This window comes from Podarcis raffonei, chromosome 9 (assembly GCF_027172205.1).
Source record: "Podarcis raffonei isolate rPodRaf1 chromosome 9, rPodRaf1.pri, whole genome shotgun sequence".
Taxonomy (NCBI): domain Eukaryota; kingdom Metazoa; phylum Chordata; class Lepidosauria; order Squamata; family Lacertidae; genus Podarcis; species Podarcis raffonei.
Window position 1 is genome coordinate 5,660,755 of NC_070610.1, and position 13,859 is coordinate 5,674,613.

At 45.3% G+C, this 13,859-nt stretch overlaps 1 protein-coding gene across 1 annotated transcript in view; it reads right to left on the reverse strand.

Moving 5' to 3' along the window:
* Window positions 1–12,664, reverse strand: part of CPZ (carboxypeptidase Z) — a 30,662-nt gene extending 17,998 nt beyond the window's left edge. Inside the window, exons 1-3 of the mRNA XM_053402707.1 lie at window positions 12,342–12,664; window positions 1,862–1,891; window positions 1,014–1,388 (exon numbers count right to left, since the gene is read on the reverse strand). Coding sequence (XP_053258682.1) covers window positions 1,014–1,388; window positions 1,862–1,891; window positions 12,342–12,426 — 490 coding nt within the window. The 5' untranslated portion in view covers window positions 12,427–12,664. The remainder of the gene's footprint in view (window positions 1–1,013; window positions 1,389–1,861; window positions 1,892–12,341) is intronic.
* Between the last annotated feature and the right edge of the window lie 1,195 nt (window positions 12,665–13,859).

Sequence of the window (13,859 nt, forward strand, 5' to 3'; positions counted from 1 at the left end):
GTTAATATTCTATTTTAGGATCACACTTACCCCATGTTAAGTCATCCTGTTCCCTGGGTTGCAGGCAGACTGGTCCCTAAGGAAAATATGTCTCTGAGAACTATGTCCAGGAGACCTTATTCTCCATCATGCTCTGTTTGTGAACGTCTCAGAGGCATTTGGAATATTATAAAACAAGTCTTGTAGCATCTTAAAGACTAACAAGTTTGTTGTGGCATAAGATTTTGTGGACTACAAAAAAGTGATCTGAGCCTGCAGAGTTTCACAAATTTTAACAAAACACCAAAGCAAAAAACAATTTGTCAAGCCTAATAACCAAAATGAAAATAATCTGAGCATATACAGTTTTACATTTTAAGCTCACTTCCACTTAATTCATCATAGTTTTTGCTCACTTCCTGCCTTGGATCAATCACCAGCTCTCAGGCTAGCCTACCCCACATGGCTGTTGTGAAGTATGAAGGAAGAATAAAATGGTTGCAAAAGAGATCTTCATGCCTGAAGACATAAAATATTGGTTCCTTTAGCTAGAGTGATACCTCTTTGTATCACATGTTTTTCTGCTCCCTCCTGATCAAATGATTGTAACTCCAAGACATCAACTAATCTTAATCTGACCCTTTTGGCATTAAAATCACATTGAGATTTAACCAATCTGTGTGCAGGATATGTTAAATCATCAGTTTATTGATCACTTTCTACGCAATTGCCTCAAAGTGATGTACAATAAAAACCTTTGTCCCAACTGGACACCAAATACTTTATTTCATTCAGCAACCAATATTCAATTGTAACAAAATGAGTAACTCAGTTGACCTCTAGTCCAAGTCCCTAATACGTTGGAATTATATTGGTAGGAATTATTCTGTAGGCTACAGACATAAATACTTCGGATTGTGGCCAGGGCCTTTAGTCCTTTTATTTACAAGGACATGCCAAATTTCTAGGCCTGCTGACTGGATCTGATCGTCGCAGCCTAATATACAACATGCAGACATGGCTTTGGTTCTTACCTCGCAGCTTTGCTAATGGATCAAAGCATCCTTCTACTTCATCGACAAAAAAGCGATCGCAGTCTAAGAAATATGGCCATGCCATGTCAATCGCATCAAAGGCAGGAAGGCAATTTTTCCTCAGAGCTTCACAAACTTTACGACAAGGCTTAACAATTTTCCCCTCTTCACATTTTGGGGCCATAATGGAGCAGCCTAGAATCCTTAGATCAGGATTGCATTCTCCCTGCAGCAAGTTATGGAGCACACTCATCAAGATATATTCGGAGCTGTATTCAATCACTCCTCTGGACTTCTGATCCAGCAAATTAGGGAAAATTGTTTTTGAATAGGACACATCATTGCAGGATCCCAAGCTGATGTCCACGCATGTTGCTGTAAGAAATCAGGAAATAAGTAAACAAATGTTTCTTGTTAAGTATTCTACCTAAAACAATCTAATATTAAACAGCACTGTCCTTGAATTTATTAATTAGTGGCTTGTCTGGAAACTCTTCACAGGACTGTTTAGGGCTTTATACATGTTGGCACATGGAATTGGGCCCAGAAGCAAACTGGCATCCAGGACAGCTGTTTTAAAACAAGGGTTCCATGAGCACTATTATTATTATTATTATTATTATTCAGGAAGGCAAATAGAGATATGGCAAAGTACCCCCTATGTTAAATATGAAGAGGTTCATAGATATGTTGGCCAAGTTCCTACATGGGGTGAAGTAGTAGCATTAATTACTCTGAGTGAAATATGGACATTTTTGTCTCTCTTTGTGTGAGAAAATCTGGGAAGATTTTTCAGTATTTGCACATTAGATTTAAATTCAAAAAAGGAACAAAAACAGATATCTTACCTTTATTTTCTGATGGGGTTTGACACTGAGCTGGAAAACAAAGGTGGAGGGTGGGGGGGACAGGTTGTAATGAAATAAATAAAAACGTGACTGCTTCAAATTGCAGCATATTAGATATATTACACATTGAAACCATTTTTACACAATGAAACCATCTACCTACCCAAAAATATTAAATGTATAACTTCTGCTTTGAGAGTGAGTCCAGTGATTGGATGCCAAATCTGAATGTTCATGAAAATGCAGAAACAACTTATGGTCTGTAACTAGCTCAGGAAGAACCCTCATCATCACTTTGTGTAACTTTACATACCGTATTAAAGATTCAATATTGTAGGTTAAATCTGCACTTTAGTCACTAGGTGGCAATACAGACAGCAGCAGTGAGAGTTAAAACATTTCCAAAACTCATTCTCGGATCTCATCATTAGGACTTGAGGCATAGAAAGTCCAGGGAAGGGGAGGGAATGTAGGTTGATGAACCAAAAAACACATACAGTGGTACCTTGGGTTAAGTACTTAATTCGTTCCGGAGGTCCGTTCTTAACCTGAAACTGTTCTTAACCTGAAGCATCACTTTAGCTAATGGGGCCTCCTGCTGCCGCTGCGCCGCCGGAGCACAATTTCTGTTCTCATCCTGAAGCAAAGTTCTTAACCCGAGGTACTATTTCTGGGTTAGCGGAGTCTGTAACCTGAAGCGTATGTAACCCGAGGTACCATTGTAATAGACATAGATCTTTAAAGGAGCCTTTGCAACCTGCAGTTTACAAAACTGCTAGAGGCTGTGCTCACATTGCTTACCAGCACCACAAAAAAACCCCTCCCTGGCCAACCCCTTCCCTTTACACCTCCCCCAATCTATGGAGGTTGCCAGAATTTTTGTTAGGGGCAGGCAGGACTTGGGGGGGGGGGGACTTTGGTTAGAGGGGACAGAACCAATGTGATTGGTCAGTTACTTAAGTATTTCTATTGTTTTACTTGATCTAGGGGGGCAGCTGCTCCCCCCCCCCGCTACCCATGCCCCAATTCCTTCTCCTTACAGATCACCCAAACCCTGACCCATCCTTCACAGATGCCAAAGCCATGCCCAGATAATTCGAAGCGCAATAAGACCTGGACCAGCAGTTGGTAGCTCCAGTAGGGTTGCCAAGTAAAAACCAGTACACCCTGAAAGTTGTTGAGGTTTCAGGAAGACCTCAACATTGTTGAGCTTCATTTTAAGAAACCACCGAAATTGTTGTTGAGCTTTTCTTTACAAAAACGATAAAAACACGATTTTCCGATGGACTTGCCTAAGATCCAGGATAAAGCACCACCTTTGGGAAATGCTCCCCCCCCCAACCCATTCTTTGTAAGCCAGGCTCCTTGGAGTACAGAAAGTACATTACAGAGAATTTATTGGCATATAACTCTCATTTTGCTTTGTATTTATGTACTTAAGCCCAGATTGTGGCCTTATAAATATATATTGAATTTATTCCTTGTTGGCCAAGTTGTTGATATTTGTCATGTTTTAATTTACAGTGGTACCTCGGGTTAAGAACTTAATTTGTTCCGGAGGTCCATTCTTAACCTGAAACTATTCTTAACCTGAAGACCACATTAGCTAATGGGGCCTCCCACTGCCGCTGGAGCACGATTTCTGTTCTTATCCTGAAGAAAAAGTCCTTGAGCCGAGGTACTATTTCTGGGTTAGTGGAGTCTGTAGACTGAAGCGTCTGTAACATGAGGTACCACTGTACTGACATGGTGTGCATTTTGTACATTTGTATTTCCTATGTTCTGTATTTTGATGCTTTTAATGTTAGCTGTTAAGTCGCTTCGGGCACAGTTCATTATGGAAAAGTGGCATTAAAGTAAACTCAATCAATTAAGAGTTGGCGGCTACAGCAGTAGCCTTTCTCCTGCAGCTAGCAGAGCCACAGGAAGGCTTGCAAAGGCCACTCTCCACTGATAGGGCCTCCCCTTTTCTACCCCACCTGCTTCTGTTTGCCCCTCCCCCTCCCCTTACAGCCCTGCCCATAACAGGTGGGGCAGACCAGGAGAAGAAGAAGAGTTTGGATTTGATATCCCGCTTTATCACTACCTGAAGGAGTCTCAAAGCGGCTAACATTCTCCTTTCCCTTCCTCCCCCACAACAAACACTCTGTGAGGTGAGTGAGGCTGAGAGACTTCAGAGAAGTGTGACTGGCCCAGGGTCACCCAGCAGCTGCAGGTGGAGGAGCGGAGACGCGAACCTGGTTCACCAGATTACGAGTCTATCGCTCTTAACCACTACACCACACCAGGGCTCTGCTGCCTTCCCTCAGCCTCCAGCACTGCTGTGGCCTTAGTGGCAGGGTAGGTGAGAGAGTGTCAGTGGAGCAGGATGGTCCTGGCCATTCCTCTGCAGCTCGCCTGGGCTGCTTGCTCGCCTCCCTGCCTGCTGTTCTGCAAATCATGTTGCACTTTGCATGGCCACCAGCTTTTGCCCTGCTGAGTATGTTATCTTGATATTGGGGTTTTAGTGTGAAATTGTGGCCTTACTTGTTGCAGGCCTCTGTGAGTGATGCATACTAGGGATAAGGGATGCGGGTGTTGCTGTGGTCTAAGCCTCTTGGGCTTGCCGATCAGAAGGTCGGCGGTTCGAATCCCTGCGACGGGGTGAGCTCCTGTTGTTCTTTTCCCAGCTTCTGCCAACCTAGCAGTTTGAAAGCACACCAGTGCAAGTAGATAAATAGGTACCACTGCGGCGGGAAGGTAAACAGTGTTTCCATGCACTCTGGTTTCCATCACGGTGTTCCGTTGTGCCAGAAGTGGTTTAATCATGTTAACCACATGACCAAGAAAGCTGTCTGTGGAAAAACATCAGCTCCCTCAGCCTGAAAAGTGAGATGAATGCTGCACCCCATAGTTGCCTTTGACTGGACTTAACCGTCCAGGAGTCCTTTGCCTTGCCTTACCTTAGTAGAGATATGTTCTGAGTGTGCCCCAAATAACACGGCAAATTGGAGTGATTCTGGCAGGTTTTCATGTGCCCAAATGGAATTAACAAGGCTTTTCAAGGCCCCTCTGTGGCCTTGTTTCCCCTCAAAGAAGTTAGATGTGCAGCCTTCCCCCTGCCCCCGCTTTGCTTTTTCTTTTCTTAGAAATGAAACCAGACTGATTGGGGAAACGCCCAGCACTCTAGAGGGGGTGGAGAGGTAGAAGGGATCAACAGACGTTTAATTATTTCCCCAGTGCACTGCAATCACAGTGTTTGCGGGGAAAGATGTTGAAGTAAATAAACAGTTGTTCTTCAGTTGGGTTGTCATTCTTGTACACAATCCATTTGGCTATGAAAAACAAGCAGCTAGAGTTGACTTCCTTCCCAATCATTCTTCCTCCTACCAAACAATTAAACATCATTTCTTTCTTTTTCTCTTCTTCACAAAGGGTACTTTCAGAAAGGACTGAAAAGCATGATTTCCCTATTTTTTATTTCCATAGAGATAGATAGATAGATAGATAGATAGATAGATAGATAGATATAGATAGATGATAGATGATAGATGATAGATAGATAGATAGATAGATAGAGATAGAGATAGATAGGTAGATAGATGATAGATGATAGATAGATAGATAGATGATAGATAGATAGATAGATGATAGATAGATAGAGATAGAGATAGATAGGTAGATAGATGATAGATAGATAGATAGATAGATAGAGATAGAGATAGATAGGTAGATAGATGATAGATGATAGATAGATAGATGATAGATAGATAGATGATAGATAGATAGATAGATGATAGATAGATAGATAGATGATAGATATAGATAGATAGATGATAGATGATAGATAGATGATAGATAGATGATAGATAGATGATAGATATAGATAGATAGATGATAGATAGATAGATAGATAGATAGATAGATAGATGATGATAGATAGATGATAGATAGATAGATAGATAGATAGATAGATAGATGATAGATAGATGATAGATAGATAGATAGATGATGATAGATAGATGATAGATGATAGATAGATAGATAGATATAGATAGATAGATAGATAGATAGATAGATAGATAGATAGATGATAGATAGATGATAGATAGATGATAGATAGATAGATAGATAGATGATAGATAGATAGATAGATAGATATAGATAGATAGATAGATAGATAGATAGATGATAGATAGATGATAGATAGATAGATAGATAGATAGATAGATGATAGATAGATGATAGATAGATAGATAGATAGATAGATAGATAGATAGATAGATAGATGATAGATAGATAGATAGATGATAGATAGATAGATGATAGATAGATATAAAATCACCTAGCAAAAAAAGTCCCTGGACCTTTTGTAGGAACTTCGTTGAGTTTCCTACCCAGGACTGCCACCTCCATCTCCCCAGTTTTCAAACTGATTTTGCCCATAACAAACTGAGGGAGAGAACTTGATTGCCAATTTAGGGTGGGAAAACAAAAGTGTGAGCTTGTAGGAGAACTGCTGTGTCTATTTTCTTTCTGAAATCTGGCAGTCTTCATCCCCTCAGAAGAGGGGGCCTTGTCTTCAGTTTTAAATTGTTTTTGGTTTGCAACTAATTCAGAAAAAAGTAGAGACTTTGGGCAGTACCCAACTAAGCAGTTATGCTGGTGCAACAACATTTAGCTGCACAATGTATTTTCCCTGTCCTCTTCTTGTGCCAAATTTTGTCCAGGGGTTCTCCCAACCTTCTGGAGCAGATTTTTTTGTGGGGGGAGTGCAGGGAGTGGGGAAGTTACATTGCACAGCTAAACGTTATTGCACAAGCATAACTATTCACTTGGATACAGCCCTAAAGATTCCCTAAGCAAAAAACCCCCTGAATGGATCTGTCTGAAATCAAGCAGGTTTAAACCACTGCTTTGACTGCAAATTTCATCCACTTATGTGAAATGGGGGGATTAATAGCAAGTTTTATATCTCCCATTATAGTCAATGGGAGTGAAACAGCTTCAAATTTAACATATCAGAGTTGGACCCAAATACTGAATCAAAATGATACAGCATAGATTCAAAACGGGTGGAGCTGTTTCAAAACACAGCAGATACAAGGCAGATATTGTGGTCGCTGCACACATTTAAAAAATGGGATGTACATTCCAATGCTGCATAGCTAAATAGTTTCTCCAGCTTTGTATTTCTGGAATTTACCCTGTAAGGAATGATGGATGGATGACAAATAAACCAACAGAAATTATCTCTGCACATGGAAGGAAACTTTCTCTAAAACATAACCCTAGGTTAAACTTAACCAATCTAACGTTCCAATATGATTTGTAGCGTATCCCAGATTGCTAAAGAGATTGCAGGATATGTGGTACATACCTCCACCTTTGGTGGGAGTGCCCCCTGGTTTAATTATTTTGGTTGGCAGTTTTCAAAGAAATTGAATTTACTGTACAGTGGTACCTCAGGTTAAGAACTTAATTCATTCTGGAGGTCCGTTCTTAACCTGAAACTGTTCTTTTTTAAAAAAAATAATATTTATTGACAGTTTAAAGACTATAAAAGAAAGAAAAAGAATTCAACGAAACAATACAATACAAAAACAAAAACACTACATTACACTAACACTAAAACATTAAATTAACAACACAAAACAAACACAATTTAAAACACATCCAAAAATTTCAGTATCTTATCTTTCATTCACTTGTTTCCACGACCTCCTCAAACCTCCCTTTTTGTATTCCACTTCAATTAACTGTTTCAGCAATTCCTTTCCATCTTCCTCTGTTTTCTGTCCTGTAATTTATCTTAACTTATTCTAACCTTATTTTTTCCCTTTAATACATTAAAGATCTATTTGTGCTTAATTCCTTATAACATTTCTGCTAAAGCTTAACCTGAAACTGTTCTTAAACTGAGGTACCATTTTAGCTAATGGGGCCTCCCACTGCCGCCGTGCCGCCACCGCGCAATTTCTGTTCTCATCCTGAAGCAAAGTTCTTAACCCGAGGTACTATTTCTGGGTTAGCGGAGTCTGTAACTTGAAGTGTCTGTAACCTGAAGCATCTGTAACCCGAGGTACCACTGTATTCAGTTTGCCCCACAGCTTTCCCTTTTGCCTTTGTTTGAAGGTAGTAATAATGACATGAAATCTAACAAACTTTAAATTCTGCAAGCCTTTCTATAGCCCAAAAATAGAAAACGTTATATGGCCTCTGTATTTCCTCATGACTAAATAATGTTTGGAACTTTGCTTTTCTAGAAAAGATAACTTAGCATTGAGGGCTATTAATGGCACTGCAAAACTGGTCTCTTTTCATTCTGTATGGGAGTAATTCATCTTTTATGCAAATACCTATCAGTTGCATCAAATGTTACCTGCTGCTTCCCTGGACTTATGGAGCATGTGGTCCTTAAAAAAGGACTGACATTATTATTATATTATTGTTATTGTTATTACTATTACTATTATTATTTGTAACTTTCATGTACCCTTTACATATGCACTATTGACCTGAATCCAATATCCTGTGTTTGTGATCCAGAGTTCTCTTTTGTTTTGTTTTTTATCAGCTTGCTTATACAAAAATCCAATAAAAATATTAAAAAATAAAATAAAATAGAAATGATGAATGGACATAATGCACAATGGTAAGTGCTACTGCTGGATAGAAAGGAAAAATAAACAAAGAAAAGGAGGCAGGTTTTCCAACTTCCTCTCCTTTTCCCCTGACGGGGCCTCACCATGCCTGGCAACATGACTGGAGCCTGTGTCTGCCACTGAGCTGACCCAGCGCTTAGAAGTAGAGATGGGGCTCTTCTAACTGCTCCTGCAAGCTACAGCTGGGGCCTTGGCTACCCCAAGTTAGTTGTGGAGAGCTCTGGCCATGGCTGCCACCCTCCTCTTCTCTCTGACAGTAGCAGCCCCAGGTAGCCAGATGACCCACATGTAATGGGGGGAAGCAGGGCTGGCCAGGGCCATCCTGCCCCTTGGCATTTTGCTTGGGATGCCCTGCCTCCTCCTCTTCCTCCTCTGCAAGCATGCCATAGCACCACCACTGTCTCCTCCACAGCTGTGCTATGCCACCACCAGCAGCAGCAGTGGCAGGTCATACCGGTGCCAGAGGAGCCAGCGTGGGTGGGGTGCACTCACAGCAGAAGAAGAGGCAGCACACCACAGTCCTCAGACCCACATTTGCTGTCTGAAGAGCCCACCTCATGTTGCCTCATGAGTGGTTGGGCCAACTCTGGGTAGGTTGCTCCTGGGCCTTAAAATAGCAACTCAGTTTACAGAGATATATGGAGACAGCTACGAATAAACTGGGGATGCTATGGATATGTGTGTAGGTCTTTTGTCTTAAGGGATGGAGGTACCACCAAAATTTAAATTCCAGTTTTTAATTTTGAAATTTGCACCCATATATACATTAGCATTAGGGACGCGGGTGGCGCTGTGGGTAAAAGCCTCAGCGCCTAGGGCTTGCCGATCGAAAAGTCGGCGGTTCGAATCCCCGCTGCGGGGTGCGCTCCCGCTGCTCGGTCCCAGCGCCTGCCAACCTAGCAGTTCGAAAGCACCCCCGGGTGCAAGTAGATAAATAGGGACCGCTTACTGGCGGGAAGGTAAACGCCGTTTCCGTGTGCTGCGCTGGCTCACCAGATACAGCTTTGTCATGCTGGCCACGTGACCCGGAAGTGTCTCCGGACAGCGCTGGCCCCCGGCCTCTTGAGTGAGATGGGCGCACAACCCCAGAGTCTGTCAAGACTGGCCCGTACGGGCAGGGGTACCTTTACCTTTACCTTATACATTAGCATGTATGTTTTATGCAAATTTGTTTCCTCTTTTTGGTGATGTTTATCCTCCTTGTGGGACACAGGTGGTACTGTGGGTTAAACCACAGAGCCTTGGGCTTGCCGATCGGAAGGTTGGCGGTTCGAATCCCCACGCCGGGGTGAGTTCCCATTACTCGGTCCCTGCTCCTGCCAACCTAGCAGTTTGAAAGCATGTCAAAGTGCAAGTAGATAAATAGGTATTGCTCCAGCGGGAAGGGAAACGGCATTTCCGTGCGCTGCTCTGGTTCACCAGAAGCGGCTTAGTCATGCTGGCTACATGAACCGGAAAAACTGTCTGTGGACAAACGTCAGCTCCCTCAGCCAGTAAAGCAAGATGAGTGCCACAATCCCAGAGTCGTTCACGACTGGACTTAACTGTCGGGGTTCTTTACCTTTACCTTTATCCTCCTTGCGGCAGTGCATAAGTGGCCACTCTAGGTCATTGGCTGGCTGGATGAATGAGAGAGAGAAAATCCATCTAGACAAATGCCCTTGCTTAGTAGGACCTCTAGATCTGTCAGTGCAGATGCAATTTGCTTTGGCTTGCTCCACTGCTGTAGAGTTGCACTCCTCTTGAAGAATCAGGTGTGCAGCTAGGTAGTGTTCCTGGACCCAGGTTTACTCCTGAATGCTCAGGGAGCTGCTATGGCAAGGACTGCCTTTGCCCAGCCCAGCTGAGACTGGTACACCAGCTTCAGCAATTTGTCCATGGTCACACATAACTGAGTCATATCAAAGAGTACTATAATGCTCTTCATTTGGAGCTACCTTTGAAGAGTGTCCAGAAACTTCAGCTGGTTGCAAAATGCTGCAGTCAGACTTTTGACTGATTCCAGATACTAGGAACATGTGACTTCTTTGCTAGATCTTCATGACCTGCTAGTCAGTTTGTAGGTCCACTTCAAAGTGCTGGTGACTTAGGACTAGGATACTTGAAGGACCATCTCCTACCTTAGGAACCTGCTCATTCCCCAACGTCACCAGGACAGGCCCTGTTTCATGTCAAGCTGACCTTGCAGAAACAAGGCTGGCCTGAGACTTTTTGGCGCCTGAGGTGAACCACAAGGGAAGAAGGGGTGAGTGAAGATTTACATCAGGAACATGGGGGAGGAGTAAAGATCTACATCGGGAACAGGATGGGGGATCAAATCAACCTTATCCAACAGTTGTGGGAATCAAAGGCCATGGGGGGGGTAGGGGTGGGCAGAGAAGAGGCCTGCACTGAATCCTGCTGGATGGACGCAGAGCCCAGGAGAACCCAGCAGGCAGCCCCCCATCATTTTCTCCCTAGGGGTAGGAGACCAGCAGCACCTCCTATTTCCCCAAGAGGCCGCTGTAGAGGCAGCATTGGGGGGGGGGGCTGCCGAGGAGGGAGGTATCTGACCTCCAATGAATGTGCTGTAGCCATTGCTACCACTGTGACGGCAGTAGTGGGCGATGCATTCCTTGGACGTCTGATCTTTGCCCCTGTGGGTCCTGCCGCCTGAGGCAGTCACCTCACCTTGCCTTATGGATGGACCACCCCGGCCCTAGAGAGACAAGTGGCCACTGTGAGCAGGAGCACCTTTTTCCAGGTTAGACTGCCATGCCAACCACAGCCCTACCAGGATACGGTAGGCATAGAGCTGCCTTTGAAAACAGTGAAGAAACTCCACTGAGTTTATATGATGGCTGAAAGACTGCTAGCTGAATCTGAGCTGTCTGAGCACATCATATTGTTTTGCCATCTTCACCAGCTCCCAGTCAATTTTTGGCTCCAAGTCAAGGTGCTGGTTTACAGAGCTTGATGCTTGATAAGATGCCCATCCTTGCACCAAGCTCCTCTCCTGACTCTTGCTAGGAAGCCAACCCTCCCCACTGGCTCAGATTGCCCAAGGAGGCCAGTTCGGGGTTGGAGCAGGTTCCTTGGCTCTGAAAGACCCATGGGATGCCACGAAAATATGCCACGAGGGACCCTGCTGCCTGCGCTGCTGGCCCAAGCCTATCAGCATTAAATGTCAAGGCTGGGATCAGTTCCCTGGCTGTGTTCTAGGGGCAGGTTGTGGAACTGGGTACAATGAAGGAAATCAGTTCCCTCCCCCAAAACCTTTTGAGCAGCCACAAATGCTTCCGAATATTTATAATAATAAACAGAAAGAATGGAGGTGAGTATCATACAGTAGGAAAAAGAAGGATCTTACAGAGGTCGCCAACCTGGTTCTGAAAACCTGGTTCTTGGAGGCAGCGAGGAGGAGATGAGAAGATGAGCAGAGCCCCCCCCCCTTTTAGCCCCCTCTTTCTGCTTCCTCCAACCGGGAGCTAAAGCCCCCTTATGGCTTCCCAGGGCCCGATGGAGCGCGCAGCAGACGGAGGCACCGGGGAATGAAACTTACTGGTTTTAAGGAGCCCTTTCCTCCTTATCTCTTTTGAAGGGGGCCAAGCTCAAAGTTAAATGCACAGGAGACCAAAAGCGCGCGCACAAAATTACTGGCGAGGGACCGTCCCCTTTGATTAGGGAGTCTGGCCAAGACTCTGTTCCTGGAAAGAGGAAATCTCACGTCTCTCCGCATCCTGCAGGGACGGTGCGATCCTGCTCTGCTCTGCAGGAGGAAGCCCTTGAGCCGGCGCTTCAATGGCAAAAGCGGCTCCCCCTCTCCCGAAGCGCCGCTTTGTGGCTGATCGCCTTACCTTGAGCCCCCTGGCCGGGCTGGCAGGCGGGGGCGGCGGGGTGCAGGGCCCCCACGAGGGCGCCCACGAGCAGAGGGAGCCACATGCCGGGGCCCTTCGCGCGTGGCCGACGCCGTGATGTGGCAGCACCGGCCAGCGGCTCCTCCACGTCGATGGAGCCACACGCGCGCGCTGCTCTCTGGCCAGCCGCGAAGGGACCGAGCGCGCTGCAAATGCGCGCTCGCGTATTATGGGATATACGGCGCGGGGATCGGGTTACAGCGGCTGGTATTCCTGGGTGGAAAAACAGATTTATAGGAGCCTCGGGCTGGGAAGGGAAATAGGGAGGAAGCGGGGGGTGGGGGGCTCCTTTTTCTCCGCCAGGCGCGCACATCCTGCCAGATCTGGCCGCTCCAGGGACGGCCCCCCCCTCCTCCTCCCTGAGCGAGCAAGACCCCAGCAGCACGTTTGCTGCTGCAGCTGCTAGTGCACCGATGCTTCAAAGCCAGCCCCCACCCCCACCCCCGACTCGCACGTGGGTCAAGACCCGGGGTCAAGGCATCTTTCGGCCAGCCTCCCCCAACTCTTCGCTTAGCGCTCAAGTCGTGGAAAGGTAGAAGGCAAGGCGGCAACAGCGCACCTGTTCAGGGATCCAGCCAAGCCAACCTGGAACAGAAGCTCTGTTCCGGCGACCTTGTTTAAGGATACCAGCCCCAAACTAGAGGGCTTCATTGCTATTTAGCAGGGTGGGGGCGGAAGGGGTCCTGGAATGTAGAAGGGAACAAAGGTGGCTTTTCCCTCTCCTGGAATATCCTCAAATGGCATGGCTTTATTGGGGAGGGGGGTACATTGGTGCACATTTCTCTCATGCCCATTCTGAGGTTCTTTTTACTAAGTTTTGACACATTCAGTTTCTGCAGCATCCAACTGTTCTGCGTGGACAGGCGGTCCAGGTGACAGACCATTGAGCCTCAGGAGCTCTTTAGGGGAAATGGCACAGGCAGGCTTGCCCCTTTTTCTCTCTTAAAAGCTCTAGCCTCCAACCAGCCTCTTTCCTTTCTCCACACAAGAAGTCAGTCAGTCACAGAGCTGTGGGGGAGCTGCTTTTCTGGGACCAGATGATCTCCATGAGTCACAGGAAGTTAAATATTGCCCCACTCAGCATTCTTTGCTCATGCCCCTTCCTGGGAAGTTAGAACTGCCAAAAGGAAAACTGGTCAAGTTCTGAATGTGATATTTTCAGGAAGAGTAACGCCAAACAGAACAGGCTAGAGCAGGCATAGGCAAACTCAGCCCTCCAGATGTTTTGGAACTACAACTCCCATCATCCCTGACCACTGGTCCTGTTAGCTAGGGATGATGGGAGTTGTGTCCCAAAACATCTGGAGGGCCGAGTTTGCCTATGCCTGGGCTAGAGTCTACCCCCCCAAGACCTGAATGAAGCTTCAGTTTATCAGCATTTGTTTGTTGTAGAAACACACCCTACTTTTATGTTAGGGACTTCAAGGTTCTGTAACATGGCTCCCCACAAGCAGTGTA